The 20368-nt window shown below is 27.7% G+C and overlaps 1 protein-coding gene across 1 annotated transcript; it reads right to left on the reverse strand.

Annotated features, from left to right (window-relative positions):
• Positions 1-668: 668 nt before the first annotated feature.
• Positions 669-20163, reverse strand: LOC113867035 (cytochrome P450 CYP736A12-like). Its single transcript, XM_027501956.1, has 5 exons — positions 19469-20163; positions 17805-18354; positions 6689-6903; positions 2152-2742; positions 669-1505 (listed from the first exon to the last, which is right to left on the reverse strand). The coding sequence occupies exons 1-5, from the start codon at positions 20159-20161 to the stop codon at positions 669-671; spliced, it is 2886 nt and encodes a 961-aa protein (XP_027357757.1). The 5' UTR covers positions 20162-20163.
• Between the last annotated feature and the right edge of the window lie 205 nt (positions 20164-20368).

Genomic DNA, 20368 nt, shown 5'->3' on the forward strand with positions numbered 1-20368 from the left:
ATTTTCATTTTAAAAATTATGAGATTTATAAGTGGAATGAACTCTGTTTGTCCGGGTGAGAACAAAAAAATAAAGTTCTTTTTCTCAAATTAAATTATTCCCTGCCTAACCTCTCTTTTTGGCTTGATCATCTGGTGCAAAATTCCAACTCCACCGCTGCTATTAATTGAATAAGTTCTTCCATCAATTATAAAAAAAATGAATCGGCGATGTTATAATTGACCGATGAACTCATTCAATTAATATTCAATAGCGTTGAGAAGGTACAATAAGTGGTGGGGTTGGTATCATTCATTACAATATCATTATATATTAAACTTTTTTATATCTTTTTAATAAATTCAATTAATATTCGGTCTTTTATAGACATATTTTGTTAATAAAATATTATTATAAACTTAATATAGAATCAGAGCTTGTGGTGGTGCATTCAAACTATATGGATTATGTTGCGGCTCTATAATTTAGGCTTCGAAGTAATTTAAGTTGACCGTACCACGCATATATAGTGAACTAGATAAGCTTGATTTATATTGACACATTATCTAGGATGATCAATATTACGAGCATATTATAAATGACTAATCTCTCAGGTCTGAAAAAATTGGAGACAAAACATTCTACAAAGATAACTTGGTCCACTTAAATTATAGATTCGAAACTATTAATCAAGCTTTATTGAATAGGCGACAAGTTGGTATAGCCAACAAGTGCTTACTTCTTGGAATTGAAAGGCCAAATTCCTCAGTCATGTCTAAGTCCTCTGGAGACATGTTCAATGGAAGTTCCCAATTAAAGCAATGCACTAATTGAGCTAGAACAAGACCAACAGTAGTTAAACCCAATTGTATCCCAGGACATCCTCTACGACCTGAACCAAATGGTATGAGTTTAAAGTCTTGTCCTCTAATGTCTATATTGCTATTAACAAATCTCTCTGGATAAAACATTTCGGCATTATTTGACCATACTTTAGGATCTCGTCCTATTGCCCATGCATTGATCAAAATTCTTGTCTTTTTCTTTATGTGATAACCATTAATAGTGATATCTTCTAGGGACTCACGAGGCACTAGCAAAGGTCCAACAGGATACAACCTTAATGTCTCTTTCACTACCATATTCAAATAAGGCAATTTTGCCAAGTCTGACTCCTCTACTTGCCTTTTTATCCCTACCACATTATTTAACTCATCTTGAAGCTTCTTCATGACCCTTTCGTGCCTTAAGAGTTCTGACATAGCCCATTCAATTGCAGTGGTAGATGTGTCAAATGCTCCTCCAATCATATCCAATATAATAGCCTTGATATTAGTTCTGTCAATCACATGTTTCTGCTCATATTGATCCATGTTTTGGTGCATAAGTGACAGCAGTATGTCCACAAAGTCCTTGTAATGCACATTATTTTTCATGCTATTAGAAGCTTCCTCATGATCTTTGATGATCTGCTCAAACACTTGATCGAATGCCTCACTTGTTTTCTTGAATTTTCTTTTTAGTCCCTGATATAGATTATGAAATTGATTAAGTAGCATACAAATATTTTATTATAAGAATCGTAATCAAGTTTGCCGCAGCTCAGTATTATTAATTACTATTTCCAAAGCATACAAAAGTTTACTAATGTATAATCCAATTAAAACCCATTACAAAAGCATAATCAAATTTAAACATCGCAAGGTCACAAGACAAAAATGCAGCCTGATTATATTTTAGATTTTGTTAACATTTGTTCTCAAGGCTTAGTCTAAACTATGAAAGTAGTAAATTTTAGTTAAAAAAATTATTTATTTGGCTATAAATACAATAGTGTATATATATATATATATAATAAAAATTTTACTATTATAAATAAGAAAATCCTATATTCAAACATTATTTCAAAAATCTTAAATAATTAACTTAAAATATATTTATAGATTTCTCAATATTATTGCAGATGATATTGTTAAAATGAATTTGAGAGCTTATTTAACTTATAGAATTTTAGAATATTTTCTTCTGTCCCTGGATAAGACAGTTTAACTGTTTTTTTTTTTTTTTATGCAATTGATTTTCTGTTTCTACTAAAATAATTACCATCATATAAGGGTTTATTTTTTGTATCACATCATGTGTTCCACTTATGAACGTAGTTAAGATTCATACCTGAAGATCAAAGATACCTGCCCAAGGTACATAATCTGCCACGTTGAAAACTCCACTCAAGTGCAAAGCGTCATGAACAAGCCCCTTAAGGTCGAATCTATCATCCTTACTGCGCCCAAGTATCATCTTATAGACAATATTTGATATAACCTCCCCAACTTGCTCACTGATGTTTACAACCTCACGTGAGGATGCTGCTTTTTCAAGTGACTTCACAAGTAGTCCTAACTCTTCCCTCCTCAAAGGAGCAAACATCTCAACTTTTGATGCACTTAAAAGTTGTGTGGTGCACACCTTTCTCAGGTTGCGCCAATATGCACCATACTCAGAAAACACTACCCCTTTAGAGCCATAAGACATGTATTCTGAGGCTTGAGTTTTAGGCCTACTAGCAAAAACAGTGTCATGGGTCTTGAGGAATAGCTCAGCTGTTTCAGGAGAGGAAATCACAACGGTTGGTACTTGTCCTAATTTTAAGGACATGATGGGTCCATATTTTGTGGCAAGGGCTTGAAGGGTGCGATGTGGTAGTTTCCCTAACATGTGTAGGTTACCAATAATTGGCAAGGCCTTAGGACCTGGTGGATTTTTCTTATCATCTTGGCGTTGGTTAGAATACAAGAAGGCAAAGGATATAATGAAAATGGATATCAGAAGGAGTGCTATAGGGATAGCCAATGTTTGAGGTAACATTTCTGATGGTTGGTTGATAGTAAATTGAGAGGGGTTTGGGTATTTATACAATTATGATCTTGAGTTCTTAACCGTGGCTGGCAAGAAATAAATTCAGTTCTTAGTTAGCCATAGTCTTAGTATGGACTCGATGATACTTTTATGACTTGATTCATCAAAAGTTAATAATATTATACTATATGATATTATATATTATTATTTTATTTTTTTGATATACAGTATTTCAGAATAGGTCTTGAATATCTACATTTAATGCGCGCAACAGCTCCATCAACACTGTACTTGCGTTTGTCCAAGATATATATTAAAATATATCGCATCAGCTAAATTTCCAGCTCCCCGAAGTCAGATAGTAGAGCAGACAAAGATCAAACCTTTTATTAATATTTTTTCAGTAACTTTTCTATATTATCACTTGATGAATATTTGGTAGTTGGTACGTGTGAACGGAAACGGATTCCCTCCCGCAACACGAGGATAAGCGAAAATATAAAAATAACTAACATGACTCTCATGGTTGCTGTGAAACATAAAGAAATCTCGATCCAGTGTGAAAATGAAAAATATAAAAACAAAGTGGAATATCAAGCTCCCATGTATATGTCTTATTTTGCTGAGTCGCTGTAAAGAATGGCGATGTTTTTGTTGACTAATATTTGTTTTACCGTTTAAGAAATAAATTAAATTCTTTTTAGTTGCGTCTTAACTTTTCCTACAGGTAAAAAAGTAATAAATCAATGAAAATGTGAACGAGGATTTGACAAAAAAAAAAATGTTAAAAGAGAAAAAAGATGTATGTAGCCTATCAAAATTTTGGTATAAACCTTGTCGTGGTTATATGAAACACTCATCAAATTTACGTTCATTACTATATCCTTCTTAGTCTAGATACCATAAATGAAGCACAAACTAAACTGTTATTATATAAATTAAGTTTTAATTAATAGTATAAGTATAATATACTACAAATAACTTGATGAAATGATATTTTTAATAACTCTTTTATTAAATTTTGTTAATATGATTATGTAATTTAAAGTTCCTATAAATCATATCAATTTTATAAATTTTTACATAATTTAAATATTAGTTAATATGATATATTCTTTAAAATATAAGCAAATAAATATTATTAAATTAGATATTTACAAATTTCTTAATTGTGTAAAATGTTATACACATAATCTTCATGATAAAATTACAAGATTCAACATTTAGGTTAATAAAATTTACTTTTGATTAAAAAAAATATTAATAGTATAATTTTACTAAGTTTGATACATGATATTATTTTATTTTGACACGTGTGTATTAAGAAATTTTTTTTAAAAAAATTAATTATATATTCATGATAAAATTACAAGATTCAACATTTCGGTTAATAAAATTTACTTTTGATAAAAAAAAATATTAGTAGTATCATTTTACTAAGTTTGATACATCATATTATTTTTTTTTGGACCCATGTGTGTATTAAGAAAAAATCTTTTTTAACAATTAATTATATATTTATATATCTCATGTACTCTTTAAGGATATGCTAAAACAAATTTTTTATTTTCTTAGTTTGAGGTAAGTGTAAATTTTTTGTAATTGTTTTATATTATTAAACCATAAAAACATTTGGTATGAGTTAGGAGTTATTTGGTATCAATAATCTTTTTTCATTAATTAGGATTGTGTTTTTGAGGAATCATGATTTCTAGATGTTATAAATGTCTTTGGCATGTTAGAATGATTCTTAAGAATTTTAGACAATATTCTATGAGTATGCCTAAAATTTTTCTACGTTCATAGTAATATTGAATTGTTACCTTTTTTTAATGAGAATATTTTATTAAAATTATTCATAAATGTTAATTTTTATATATTATGTTAAAATTATACCAATTGTGAAAATATAACATTAACTCTCAACATTCGTTATTTTCTTTGAAAGCACAAACGACACAATTCTAGTAACAAACACGTAATGGGAGGGTGAAATTGTGAATAAGTTTGCACACTCGAAGACCAACTTATGCATGATTAAATATCAAATAATACATACATTTTCTAATAAAAATGGTCTTCATTATTTTTTATTAACAATGAAAAGGTAAGATGTAAAAATAATTATAAAATTACATGTAATTATAAATCTTTTATAAGATTATGTGAATCTTATATCTTGAATCTTATATCTAGATTCAATTATATTCAAAAGGTTAAAAAATTATTTGAGTAAATTACACTCATTCATTAAAAAATTATATTTAAGGAATGAATATGAGAAATACTTTAGTAATTTTTTGCTTTAATTACATTTTGCTTTCTATACTTTAATATATGTACATTTTAGTCTCTCTGATTTTAATTGTTTATATTTAGTCTTTTTAATTTTTCAAATGTTCAAATTAAGTTCTTTATTTTAAAATCAATAATTTTATTATATTTTATATTTTTATTTAAATATTTATATATTTTTATTAATTCTGTGTATAAATTAATAAAATATCATATCTTTATCATATTGTTTTTAATTATCGGATAACATTTTGAAATGAATTAGTTAATTTAATTAAATATTTTAAAAATAAAATAGTAAATATAAATAATTAAAATTATAAAAATAAAAATTGTACATACACTAAGGTATAATAATTAAATATTATTTTTAATATAAAATAAACATCTTAATGTTCATAAATAATTATGATTTTGACGTCATCGAATGATATTATATATCTTTCTACAATTTAGTATAATAATAATATTATTATTAGTATTATTATTAAAAAAATCATTTATATTACAATAGAGTCAAGTATAAGATAATTTATTTTTTAAAGAATAAAATTCTATTAAAAAGGTGTGATACAAGCATTTTAAAGGAAAAAAAAAAGTAATTTACTAAAACTATGGCTCAAATATATACAATTATTTTCATGCTTTAGTACATTTTTGAACCCAATTAATGTGCTTCTGAGCTACAGTCAAAACAGGCGGCACAGTGCTATTGTTCTCACCGTAAGCTTTTTAATATCTACATATTTTGCCGATTTACATGTTTTATTTGTATTACACCAGAAATTTGGGTTTTGAAATTAAAAACTTGTTTTTATTGCTGCATTGTTTAAACTTGTAAGTTATGCAATGCAAAGTGTTTCTTAGCTATATTACTGTTTGATTAGCAATAAAATTCTTGTTTACTTGTTCAATTAATTGTGGTGAGAAGATAGAGACGGGTAGGATTGGAATTCCCACCATGTACAAGTTATTAATTTATATATTTTATTATGAAAAATTATTAGATATTTTGTTAAAAAAGACATATCTCCAACATCACCAAAAAACGACTGGTTCAAACTAGACGAAAGAGACTGACACAAAACTATCTTTTAGGGAAAAAAACAAAAATGATATTTTGTTAAACATAAAATAAACTCTTTTGTAAAAAAGATTAAATTAAAATGCAAAAATTAGCCTTACAAAGTGAATAAATAAAGAAAATTCTCCACTCTCTTGCTTGAATAATAGCTCTACACAAGGAGCAACTAAATTTAATTGTAATATGGGTAAATTGGCAAGCAGATTTGTCCAAAGAAAACTAAAATACGAACTAACAAGTATTTGTATATTACACGGGTTCTGAAAACCCACTGAATTAGGAAGTTACATGCAGTGACTCATCACAAATAAGAAAACATCACATTCATCTCTGGCTCCAAGGTTTATTCCAATTGCTACAGATAAGCCCAATGCACACATCATCAATCCATACTAAGAAAAAAAAAGGAGTAAAAGCTTCACGAAGGCAATTTCATAATTTAATTTGAACTTTAAACCTTTAATTAAGCATCACTATGCGATAAGTTGGCATTGCTCGCAATTGCTTATTTCTTGGAATTGCAAGACCAAATTTCTCAGTCATGTCTAAGTCATGTGGAGACATGCCCAATGGAAGCTCCCAATCGAAGCAATGCACTAATTGAGCTAGAACTAGTCTAACAGTAGTTAGACCCCATTGCATCCCAGGACACCTTCTGCGACCTGAACCAAATGGTACAAGTTGGAAGTCACGACCCATAATGTCGATATTGTTATTGATAAATCTTTCTGGATAAAACATCTCAGCATTTGACCAAACTTTAGGGTCTCTCCCAATTGCCCATGCATTGATTAAAATTCTTGACTTTTTCTTTATGTAATACCCATTAATAGTAACATCTTCTAGTGACTCTCGAGGCACTAGCAAGGGTCCAATTGGGTATAACCTTAAGGTCTCTTTCACCACCATATCTAGGTAAGGCAAGTTTGCTAAGTCACCCTCTCCTCGAAACATTTATTTCTCATTTATCAGCAAAATATAATTTTATTAATAAAGAGTAAAGATCAGGGTACTCTAACCTTAGAACAATACATGTTTGTCATCTTAAGATATATAATAACACTCTAAATATAACTGCCTAAACTTTTAGTACATTCAAAAGACTACATATTATTAGGGTATGTAAATGTAAAATAGATCTTCTTATTTTATAATATGTTTTTATTTCTTTCTTCTTTAAAATTTTCAATGTAAAATTTGAATGAATAGTTTACTTTAGTTTAACATAAATTTCAAAATAAAAATGATTTAATATTAAAAGGAGAATCATTAAAAAAATAATCTTAGTATTTGGATTAGCACTTATCTTAAAAAAACTATTGATTTATAAATTAACTTCTTTAAATATATCAGTCAGACAATTATCTTAATTATAAGCCAACAAATTATAAATTATTTTAACGATTGAGGCATACAAGTGATAAATAAAAAGAGCATCGTAATTAAGTTGAATAACGTAAAATTAATTAAAATAACATTAAAAATTGTAAGGATATCAAGTAACAGCAAAACTTTAAGATATGAAAATTAATGGTAGAAAAAAATATTCTTTATCCGTGAATAACCAAATAATTACAACTCCATTTATTTGTAAAGTTAAAAAAAAAAAACTGATTAGAGTTCAAATATTAAATGCTGTAACGTTTTATAATTTATACTACTTTTTCCTTAATGATATTTATTGTATAAAAAATCAACGCTAATCCATTAGCTTGTTATGATTTAATAACACTTATTATATAGTTTTTTAATCTATTAAGAAAAGGAATACTTTTGAGGGAGCCATGCTCACCCTTTGGTTCTAATGAAACTCTGCCACTGTTAATATCCCTTTACATATAAAATACCTTGAAATTTAACTTATTAATAATATACAAACCATTTATTTTTCATTTACTACATTGGTCACCAGGTCCACCAAAGAGAAAAGCTTGCCTATAGTGCTGTCCCTCATAGCCATGATACAACAAATCATAGCAATCCGAGCTAGCATCGTTATGTGACTTCATGTCTTGAGGATTTACATCATTTTCGTTGTAATTTGAATCCACAATTTGAAGTCTTGCAAAGAAACCTGAGTTACGAAATTTGGTCTGTGGCAATTTTCCACTACCCATTGGGGGACTAGTCATGTCAGGGAGTGCATTGGTTTCGCCTCCATATCTAATCAAAGATGATCCTTCACGTAAATGAGTAAATATTTCCTTTGGCCAATACCCAATGTCAAGCCCTGCTACACGTAACCACCAATGTCCTGTTGATTCATCCTACAAATATTTAAATCATAAAGTGCATGAACCGATCATATTCAAGAAAAAGCTTAAATCCATTTGCTATTAGCTCTTTTAATTATTATTAAATAGACGGATTGGACCACAATAACTTTTAGGATATAAATTATAAACAAAAGGTTACTTACACAAAAAAATATTATTAAATATTAAGATAACATTAATTGATATTTAATATAGTTTTTGTTTAACAAAAAATAAATATTAAATAGATGTACTTATATATCAATATTAGTAAAGAAAGATACGTATATACTGAGTGTCATAGGTTGTAACTTTTGGATGTTAATGTAACTGCTTCAAAAAAAATATTAAATAACAATATTTTTGGAAGTCATCGAATTAATAAATATTTTCATTTGTAGAAAAAAAAAGTAAAAATATGTTCAAAATAATTACCTGTTTAACTCTAATAAAAACATCGTATTTGTGCTGTGATCCAATTGTAGACGAAGGTATAAGGGGTGCTCCGAAAGTAATCTTGGGGTGCACTTGCACAAAACCTGGACATATAATATTAACACATCCAGTTTTTCTATAATTATCCACCTGCATGTATATATCTAATTTAGCACAACTACTATTTCAAGTAATTTTAATTTTAAAACTATAAACTTGAGTTTCTTACAGTCCAAAAGCCAGTAATTCGTGGCATGTTGTCGTCATATAAGTCTGGATAAACCTGTTTCGTTAAGCAATTAGTAATGATAGTAAGTAGATTAAAAACAGCAACAAATATATGAGCATAATAAAAAAAATCAATATATATATATATATATTATAACAACGTCATAAAACAAACATGTATTAACTTACGCCAATTCCCACTTGAATAATGTTAGCTTCCGCCGGTGGACCACTCTGAATCCAAATCTGAGACAAGCTATATTGCTTCAGTTCAACTGATAGATTATACACACCAATTGATGCACTTGCTCCACGATACGTCGTATTTTGAGTTGTGTCAAGGGTAACAATCTAAAGAATAATAAAATAACATCGTATATTAAGTAACGGAGACTCCATATTTTAATTTTTATATATATGATTTAAATTTAACATCTCTGTTATATAAATAGTATCAATAGATTCTTATAGAATCAGATTTATGTCCAAGACATGCATAGATAAGATGGCCTTCCGATAATGAGAAGATAAACCAAAGTTTGTTGACCTGCATGACTTAAATTTACTGAATTTAATTACGGGAAATACCATATAATATAAAAAAATTAAACAAATAGATGAAATGGTTAAAATAACAATGTGGTAATTATTCCCAGCCATATTTCTTTTGGAGGTACGATGGTAATGCCGAGTTATGTTTTATATAATTTACCCATTTTTTACCACTCCTTGTATCGTATGCTTAAAAAGGTTGTTTTCATCTTCAAGAGATTACAAAATAATTTTCTTTAGGATGAGAGATTTGATTAAAAAAATATTCTGAGTTAAATAGGAAATAGTATATGTAAGAATAGCAATAAGACGGGTTGGTATTAATGACTGAAAAAAGTTCAATATAGCCCTCTTAATTAAACAAATAGTAGTGGTGTCTTCTTAATGAAAAGAGGCTCTCTGGCTAGAGTTTTTCAATCAAATACGAGGAGTAGAATTTGGGAGAAAGTGAGGATATTAAGGTTTGGTTTGTAAGAAATATTGTTCATGGTGGTGAGGGGACTTAGGAAGGGTGGAGGATGATTCCATGACTGAAAGAAATTGGTTTTTAAAAAAATATTAGGTAAAAGAAAAGATAATCTTTTAAGGTAGTATTATATAAGGAAAATTAGAAAAAAAAAGTTTGAAAGACTATATAGAATGTCATAACAAACGAAACATACAGCGAATTAGATGAGTAGATTAGTGGGAGAATTGTGGGAGTGACATCCTAAATGAGGAGAAAAGTTTATTTAGTGGGAGAAACTTATTATTTAACCCTTATTGCAAGTGTATAGTTGTATGAAAACTACAAAGAGTATCGATGGATGCATGTAGGTGTCATATTTGAGGCTAATAAGGCACTAGCGTGGAGATCAGTGATCTTGAGGAGGTTAACACCCAAACATAATCTATCAAGAAAATTTTCATACTCCCAGTGATGATGGGTTGTGTTTTGTGTAAAGAGAAAGAATAAATAGTACTAAATCATTTACTTCACATGCAAACATGTGTACCAAATATGCATGGAAGATGGGTTCACATGGTTAGGTGTGTATTTAGTATTACCAAGTGAAGGAAAGCAACATATGCTGTCACATCTTAGTAATATGGATGGGAGTGATTTGGATTGTGTGGAATCGATCGAGGAAGTAGAAAAGAACGGATTTTAAATTTTTTTGGTTCAGTTCACAGTGTAAAAGAGAAGAAAAAATTAAAGAAGTTAAACTTTTTCCTCCTTTTTCTCTCTCTCTCGGGATTTATTGATTTAAAAGGACCGGAATTCACATTTATCGAAGGAGATGCACATTGCCTCTCTTATCTATTCTTGCACTGCTCTAAATCGAGCACCTCAATTAGGCCATAGTTTTACGATTATTTGTAGGCTATGTTTGTGTAGAAATTAAAGGCTGCTACTGTAAATGATTTTATTTTGCTCTTGTGGATCGTTATATGAAATGGTTCTGTTACATTATTTAGCAAACTTTTACTAGTTAGATTAAGATCTATCTGGCCTTTGTGAGCTTTGGTTTGCTAGCTAATGTTCCTATGGATTTTACAGGTGTTTGTTGTAATGATTAGTTTGTCTCACATAATCATTTAATAGATTAACTAATAACAAGGACTAAAACTATTTACTTCAATAAAATCAGAGATTAAATGAAAAATACATAAAAATGAAAATAAAAATGGATAATATTTTAGATAAGAAAAACAATTTTAAGCACTAGATTTCCAAAGGCAAATACTAGAATTAATATAATCAGTCAATGATTATCCACTTACGTGACGGTGACGACCACTTTCTGAAAATTGATGCAATTCTTCCATTTGTAATTTTGAAGAATCATTGCTCATTTGTTGCTTTATTTTTACCCTGTGAATAGGTACTTTTCCTGTTGGACATCCTTTGGTGAAGTTGTGAATTTTAAAAACATTCCCAATATATGATCGTCTATTTTGCATTGCGTCCGTTAGAAAGGTCGAATTAAGCTTGCAAAGAATAACAGAACAAAATTACGTTAACTTTAAATGTATACTTTATGTTCAAAAATATTTTGGTTAAAAAATATTCACCAGTAAAAATAATTTTGACCATCAGAAAATAATGAAATTCATAAGTGATTGAATTATGAAGTTGAGATAACCATAATGTAAGGGAAATATCAGAGTATTATACACCAAAAATAATTGTCATTTTTTAGTCAAGCACTAGACAGCCTTATTATTATATATAGTTTTTGTTTAACAAAAGTCAAACTGTTAATATAAATGTCAAAGATTTATACTAACAAATGTTACTTACACTATACTGGCATTTAATGTTGATAGTATATAAATATATTTACACTAATAGAATTTTTGGTTAGATAATATATCATTTCATTATTATAAAATCATAATGTCTGTATTAATAGTTTAATATTAAGTGAAAAAAAAAAACTACACTGATGAGAATTAATTTAATAATAAATTATTAGTAAATAACAATTTTATTTTTTTGAGAATAACTTATCCGTCTAAGTTAGTAAAAATGTTTTTTTTTTCATTTTTATAGTTTTCTTTACAAATTTTTATAAACATAAAATAAGATGAAAATAAGATAACAATTTTATATTTAAAAAAAAAACTTCTTGTAAAATTAAAAATCCATTAAAAAAACATGAGAATAAGATTTACAAGGTTTGTAAAGGAGTATAACTTCAATCAAGTTTCAAATGCAATCATGGGAGCATGACTAAATTGAAAAAAAAATAGGTTAAATTAAAATTTTAATCCTTATCTTAATATATTTTATTTATTTTGTCTTTATATATAAAATAATTCTAATTCTTACATAAAAATAAGCTATGAATTGATCTTTATCATTTATTACAATAATAACAATTAATGGGCATTTGTCCTACATGAGTTCACAGGGCCAACTCAACAATTAATGTTAATAAACATTGAATATCGTTGACTATAATTTCGACAAATGACAGAAAATAAGTTTTAAAATTTTTATATAAAGGTTAAAGTAAAAAATAAGATTTATATGTTTAATTTTTCATAAAAGAAATTATAATCTATAACAAAGCAAATTACTGATAGAATTACTAAACAAACAAAATCTTAAATTTCATTACACAATTTTTTTGTTTGAGAGAAAAAGGAAGAAAAAATATTTTAAATGAGGGGATGGAAAGATGAAATTCCTCTATTTGATTTTGTTCCTAGGGATGATTGTATAAATTTTAGCTCCTTAATTCTTTTTTTCCCCCTCAAATTTTTAATCTAATAAAAATAATTGTAAAACCTCTTTCCCTTCCCTTTGTTCGTCCCAGCCAAGCTTTATGCTAACTAATTCTTATAACCCAAAGACTCATGATATGGGATCAATACAATCGATGAATAAGTCTCATGAAACAGTAAAACTAATGTATGTAATGTTTATCTGTTGAGAACATTAATTATTACCTGAATTTTATGATTTTTCAGCAAATGATGCTTAAAAGCAAGTTGCTTGTAAATACCGACACAATCGAAGTCACTCTCCATGTGAGGCTGCACAATAAAGTAAAACATGGAAGCACATTTAGTTAAGAATAGTTTCCAATCAAAGAGTTAAAACATAGTAGAAGTTTAAAATAGCAGTACAAGAATGCTCTTCGAATTTTGTGATCTTTTATAACCCAGCTGCATTTTTGGCAGATTGTTGTTATTCCATGCATAAACTTCATAGCATGGTGTAAGTAGATTAAGAACAAGAAAGACTAACAGTGCCATCTAGTTGTGAAAGCAAATCTTGCTTCAAGGTTTATATATTGAATGAGTGTGTCTATCTCGTGAAATAAAACATTTAAAATGGAGAGTGTATTTCTTTTATGAAACGCATTTCGTATAGCTTATTGAATATTAATTTTAATGGCTATTTTTGTTTCTTTGTGACTTTCTTTTATTGATTTTATGAACATCATCTTTTAAATTTGATTTAAAGTACTTAAAATATTTAGTCTTAATTAAAATTATATTTATTACACTTTTATATTCTTAATATAATAAATACACTTTTTAAATAAAAATTTATTACTTTTATTTGCTTAAAAATGTTTTCAAGACTGATATTAATATTTTTAATTAAATGCATATGAAATGTTAAATATGTTTTATTAAATAATATAATACAAAATAAACATTAAATGAGTTTTGTGACTTAATTATAATAATTTTTTTGCTTTTAATGATATTTGTTTTATTTATCAGTGTGAAAATTGGACACCAAAAGCAGCATAGCTTATTTGTCGTTTCCTTTTAATTTACTACTACATTGAAGATTATGTTAAGATACACTGTATCAATTACAAAGCAGTAAATGCATTATTGCAATTTTCATAAAAAAAATAATTTTTTAGTTCTAAATCAATGCTTTTAAGATATTGAATTTAAGTATATTAATGACCAATAAATGGATGCTTTTAAGATATCAATGAAAAATAAATGAGTTATAATTATAAGTATATTAATGATTTTCAGCAAACTAAGGAATGCTAAATAAAATAACTTTTTTTTACTTGACCATTTTTTTATAATTTGAGCCTTTTATTTTATTTTTTAGATGTGTGTTGTGGTACTTTAAATTTTTTTTATGGATATCATATTTAAAAATTTTATACCAATAAAAAAGAAACACACAGCAAATTAAAAATATATATTATTATATATAATTTATTTAAAATTATATTATTTACCACATGATCTTATTATTATTATTATTATTATATTGTATATTAAATTTTTTATTTTATTTTTTGATTTCAAATAAAAAATAATTTATATTTAAATAATTTGTTTATTATAAATAAAAAATTATAACATAATATATTAATATAATAATTAAATAATAATAATAAAATTAAAATATAAAAAATATATTAATATAATATTATTATTTTAATTATTTTATTTTATTTTAATTACGTCTTATTTTTATTTGAAAATTTAACTGTTGTTTAACTTATTTAAATATAATAAATATAATAATTTATTATTAAATAAATTTATTATTTAAATAGATTCTAAATATTATTAATTAAAATTTTTTTAAGTATGATATTCTAAAAATTTTTAAGAGTATCACAAAATTTATCTCTTTTTTTTATTGGATTTAAACTCTGATACTATGACAGAATTTTGGAACGTGAATCTCATTCATGAGTTAGGGGGAAAATTTAAATTTAAAGTTGAGTGACTCATTTGTTTAAAATGTTTTAAATAATTTTAAAATTAAGACTTTACCACTTAGTGTGTTGCTACTCATTAACATGAGACTTTATATCCTACCAACTTAGCATATATATATATATATATATAAGTGATATTTTGCTTTATGAAATAGACTCACTTGAATCAATGATTTCGTTATTAATTGGACTCTTGATTCTATCATAGTATCAGAGAGTATTTTTTTTAACGTGTGGAATGTCCCTTCTATGAACCTTAATCCACTGACGTTGGCTGTCCTCTCACGTTAGCTGTGGTTTTTTTCATTTGTCGCCTTTTATTTTCCCAATTAAATATCTGATAATTTAAAGCAAAATAATCAATGAGGATGATCAATTGTCGTAGTTTTAACGTGGGATAGTTTTTTGTTCCCATATATTAAGAACTATCCCATTATTCTTGATTTGTCTTTTTTTTATTCTAAATTTGTCTTATTTAAAGTTTTCCTAGTGGATTTGGCATGTATATTTTTACACCCGAGTCTAGAAAATAACAAAGGGAACGTGCTATTGATCAGGTAAGATTGATGAGAAAAAGACAATTATTAATAATTTTTATCAGATGAGTACAAATGATCGAAAATAACTTGTCAACACTTAAAATTGATCGACATGTTAGATTTATTCTCTTTTAATTACTAAACTCATCACACTCTATTACTTCTTTAGCTTTAGTTCTCTCCTGACACTAATCTAATATTTTGTTTTGCGTTTTTGCATGTAATAATTCATAAAAAACGAGTGGTAAATGCTCTTCGTAGTTTTGAGTCTTTATATGCACTTTAACGAGTGCAAAAAAATAAGTAATCGATAAATGGATAAAGAGAATGCACTTTAACGGATAAAAAACAGAGTTTAATTTTAACAATAAATTAAAAGAATAGTAATAGAATGTATGAGAGAGATCATATGGATTCACCTACTGTACTTTTTTATGTTGTAATTAATTTAATCCTGATATTGGTATTCAAATATTTGTCAACCACTCATAATTAGTTCTATTAACACCCAGTGATTATGCAATGTCAATATTCTTTTCTCTAAGCAAACACCCCCAATGATCATGTAATGTAATTGGTCGAGAAAGTATGAAAACCCTATGAGTTTGATAATTTAATAACAGCTAAAAGAAAAGAATTAAGTATGATTAACATATCTTCTTCTCTCGTTTTATCCTATAGTTTCGTTAATTACACGTGGTACGATCGTCTACAATGCAATTAACTATAGAATGCTAAGAGTGATTAAATCTTAACATACACAATATAATCCAATAGAATAAAACTAAACATTAAAAGAAAACTAATATCAACATTAAAGTAAAAATCACATAAAGTTTGTAGTAAGATTCGTCATAACCCTAGCTATGGGTTTAAGTACTCATAACAAAATAAACTAAAAAAAACGTAATAAATAAAATAATAACCACAAAGAAAAACTCAAATAAAAAAAAAACCAGAAAAATAGAAGATAAAGAAAGTTCTTATTTTTCGAAGGAGTGTTCAATCACTTGTTTGAACTCCAAGGGAAAGCTTGTCGTCATTACTAATGGTCTTCAATGACTCTCAAAAATGAGTTTGGGTAGAACTAAGAAGGGGAAGAAGGTGTGTAAAGAAGTGGAAGTGTTAAGTGTGAAACATAAGACCTCTTTATATAGGTTGTGCCTGGTTTCTAGTCAGTTGAGCTCTATCTTTTCAAATCGGTTTTATCCACAATCAGAATTCCTCCAAATTTTCATATTTAAGTTTAAATTTTAAATTCAAAATTCAAACACAACTTCACATAGCACTGTTAAGGACTAAAAATATCTAATTTTTATCTAAAATATCTCCATAATGCACTAATAATAACTTTTAGCTAAACTGCAACAATTAATAATATAATTAGTGTAAATATATATAAAATAGATTTTAAGTGTATAAATATCAGTTATAAAATATATTCAAATATGAACTTATCAGTAATTATTTAAAAATTAAACTTAAATATATTTTAAACTTTTACATTTTAATATATTTTATTCTAATTTCTTCAAATATTTTTATTTATTTTAGTCCTTATTTTTTTATAAATTTTTATTTTTAATTTTTACTTTTGATTTAGTTCATTAGGATATTGTCAGATGTCAAGTTTTAGTTGAATTATGTCAATAAAAAAAAACTTAAAACAATAATTTATTCTCTCTTAATTACTAAACTCATCACACTCTATTACTTCTTTAGCTTTAGTTCTCTCCTGTCACTAATCTAATATTTTGTTTTGCGTTTCTGCATGTAATAATTCATAAAAAAACGAGTGGTAAATGCTCTTCGTAGTTTTGAGTCTTTATATACACTTTAACGAGTGTAAAAAAATAAGTAATCGATAAATGGCTAAAGAAAATGAAACTAGGTAAAGTTTAAGTAACGTGAAAGACTTTATGACCTTATAACTTGATTTAATTAATAATTTAGTTTACCTTAATTGATTAAAACATGTGACGTAAAATCATTATTTAAATTATTTTATTAAGCATGTAAATATTTTGCATGACAAAAAATAGAAATTAAGGATAAATTTAAATCGACATTATCGCACGTTTGTATCCACATTTAACTTAACCAACAAGGCGATAAGTGGGCACAGCTAGTAAGTGCTTACTCCTTGGCATTGTGAGGCCAAATTTCTCATTCATGTCTAAGTTATCCGGAGAAATACCCAATGGAAGTGCCCAATTGAAGCAATGCAGCAATTGAGCAAGAACAAACTTAACCGTAGTTAGACCCAAATGAATCCCAGCACAACCCCTGCGACCTGAACCAAATGGTAAAATTCGATAGTCATTTCCACGAATGTCAACATTGCTCTTAGCGAATCTCTCTGGATCAAACATCTCAGCAGTATGTGACCAAACTTTAGGATCTCTTCCTATTGCCCATACATTTATTATGATCCTTGACTTTTTCTTTATGTCATAACCTTCAATGGTAACATCTTCTCTAGACTCACGTGGCACTAGCAAAGGTGCAACAGGATATAATCGCAACGTCTCCTTCACTACCATATTTAAATAGGGCAAATTTTCCAAGTCATGCTCTTCCACATGTCTGTTCATTCCCACTACATTTTCTAGTTCATCTTGAAGTCTCTTCATCACACTTGGATTCCTCAAGAGTTCTGACATAGCCCACTCAACTGTTGTAACAGATGTGTCCAATGATGCTCCAATCATTTCTGTTATAATAGCTTTGATATTAGTTCTATCAATGACGTAATTCTGTCCATCATTAAGATCCATGGGTTGGTGCATAAGTGATAGCATTATGTCCACAAAGTCCTTCTTGCGTGGCCCTTTTTGTTCATCATCAGGTGGATGCTCATGGTCTCCAATTATTTGCTCCAAGACTTCGTCAAATGCCTTGCTTGCTCTCTTTAATCGTCTTGTAAGTCCCTGACGTGCCAATGGTTGTATAAATTATATATATTTCATGCGTGAGAAATACTAGACACACTTATTCTAATCATTTTTAACTCTTAACCCAATAAAGAAATAAAAAGAAAATATTAATGAATGAATTTAAAAATTATTGTTTATTTCCTATATTTTGAGCCAAAAATTAATGACTGTTATTTCTCATAAAAAGAATTAGAGATAAAATTTTAAAACATTGTGTTGCTATTGTTTTTCTTTAATGTTTAGGATAATAATAAATAATAGAATAAAAAAATACTTTAAAAGTTATTTCATTACAAAAGCCTTGCAAGAATTTTAATAATTTCCACACTACAAATTGTTTTAATATCACAATGTTGTGAATTTGAAAACACATTTTTATGTTAGCTTTTAATAAAATTATTTCTAAATTGTTTAGTTTTGTTTCAAATATATTTAACTTTTATTATTATCACTAAAGAATTATTTTAAAATATTATATCTAATGATGATGTTTACTAAAAGAAATCTCAAAATGATAAGTTAGTAGGATATAAAGTTTCGTGTTAGTGAGTAACAATGCATTAAATAATATGTAAATAAAAGTCTTAACTTTTAAATTATTTAAAATATTTTAGACAATAGAGTCATTTAAACTTGAATTCAAATTTTCTCTCAAACCTGAATGAGATCCACATTTCAAAATTATATTATAGTATCAAAATTTAAATCTAATAAAAAATAAATGGCCCAATTTTTTTTAAAAGTGGTAAAAAAAAAATAACAATTAGACAAGTCACAGGTGCATTAAAAAAAATTCAAGAAAAAAAATACAAACCTTGAAATAGAAAGAAAAAAACAAAACAACACCTAAAGTAGAGGCCAAAAACTTAAAGTTATAAGTCCAAAGAAAAAAAAATTGAAATACAAATCTCATATGAACCACATATACGAGAGAGTTAAGATATAAAATTTCAGACATAAAAGAGTATATATAAGTAATATAATGTCATCTTTAAAATTGCTTAAAATATTTTAGACTAGCAAGACAATGAAGCTTGAGAATCTCTTACCTTCTAGCTTCCAAAATCCTAATATAAGTAAATAGCAGATGTGTGAATGGATTTCATACCTGAGGATCAAACACACCAAGCCAAGGGATGTAGTCTGCAACGTTGAAAGCTCCGACCAAGCTCAATATCTCTTCGACAAGTCCCTTTAAGTCGAATCTATCATCTTTAGTGCGCCCAAAAACCATTTTATATACAATGTTCTCCATAAGCTCTCCCACCAACGCACTAAGGTCCAGAACTTCACACAACGCTGCTGCATTTTTTATTCTCTTCACCGATATTCCCACCTCTTCTCTCCTCAAAGGACCAAACATCTCAACTTTTGATGCACTCAAAAGTTGTAGAGTGCACAATTTTCTCATGTTGCGCCAGTAGGCACCATACTCAGAAAACACTAGGCCCTTGTTCTTAAGAATAAATTTCGAAGCTTCAATTTTAGGCCTGCTTGCAAAGAGAGTGTCATGGGTCTTGAGGAATAGTTCAGCTGTTTCAGGGGAAGAAATCACAATTGCAGGAACCTGTCCTAGCTTTAAGGACATTATGGGTCCATATTTTTTGGCTAAGGATTGAAGGCTGCGGTGTGGGAGTTTCCCTAACATGTGTAGGTTACCAATAATTGGCAAGGCCATAGGACCTGGTGCATTTTTCCCATTATTTTGATGTTGTTTTGGATGCAATATAGCAACATATAGAGTGAATATGAATATCCCAAGGATTACGATTGTAGGCATAGCTAATGTTTGAAGTGACATCTCTAATTGTTTGCTTGACGGGAAATAGAGAAGTAGCGGTTGGGTTTTATACAGAGCTAAAATAGAGAAGTAACGGGAAATAAAAAAATTCGTCGATGATAATGATGAAACTTATATTACTTAGTCAGATTCACTCTAGACAGAAAACTAATAATTTGATAATTTATTTTTAAAAAATAATAATTAAATAATAAAGGCAAAAAATTT

This window comes from Abrus precatorius, unplaced genomic scaffold (genome assembly GCF_003935025.1).
Source record: "Abrus precatorius isolate BTA unplaced genomic scaffold, Abrus_2018 Scaffold5, whole genome shotgun sequence".
Lineage (NCBI taxonomy): Eukaryota > Viridiplantae > Streptophyta > Magnoliopsida > Fabales > Fabaceae > Abrus > Abrus precatorius.

Excerpts from the sequence above, each read along its gene's own strand:
- LOC113867035 (XM_027501956.1), bottom strand. The coding sequence starts at position 20,161 with ATGTCACTTCAAACATTAGCTATGCCTACAATCGTAATCCTTGGGATA. Across the intron at positions 18,355-19,468 it reads TTGGTGTGTTTGATCCTCAG|GGACTTACAAGACGATTAAA; the intron begins GTATGAAATCCA and ends TTGGCACGTCAG. Across the intron at positions 1,506-2,151 it reads CAGGTATCTTTGATCTTCAG|GGACTAAAAAGAAAATTCAA; the intron begins GTATGAATCTTA and ends AATCTATATCAG.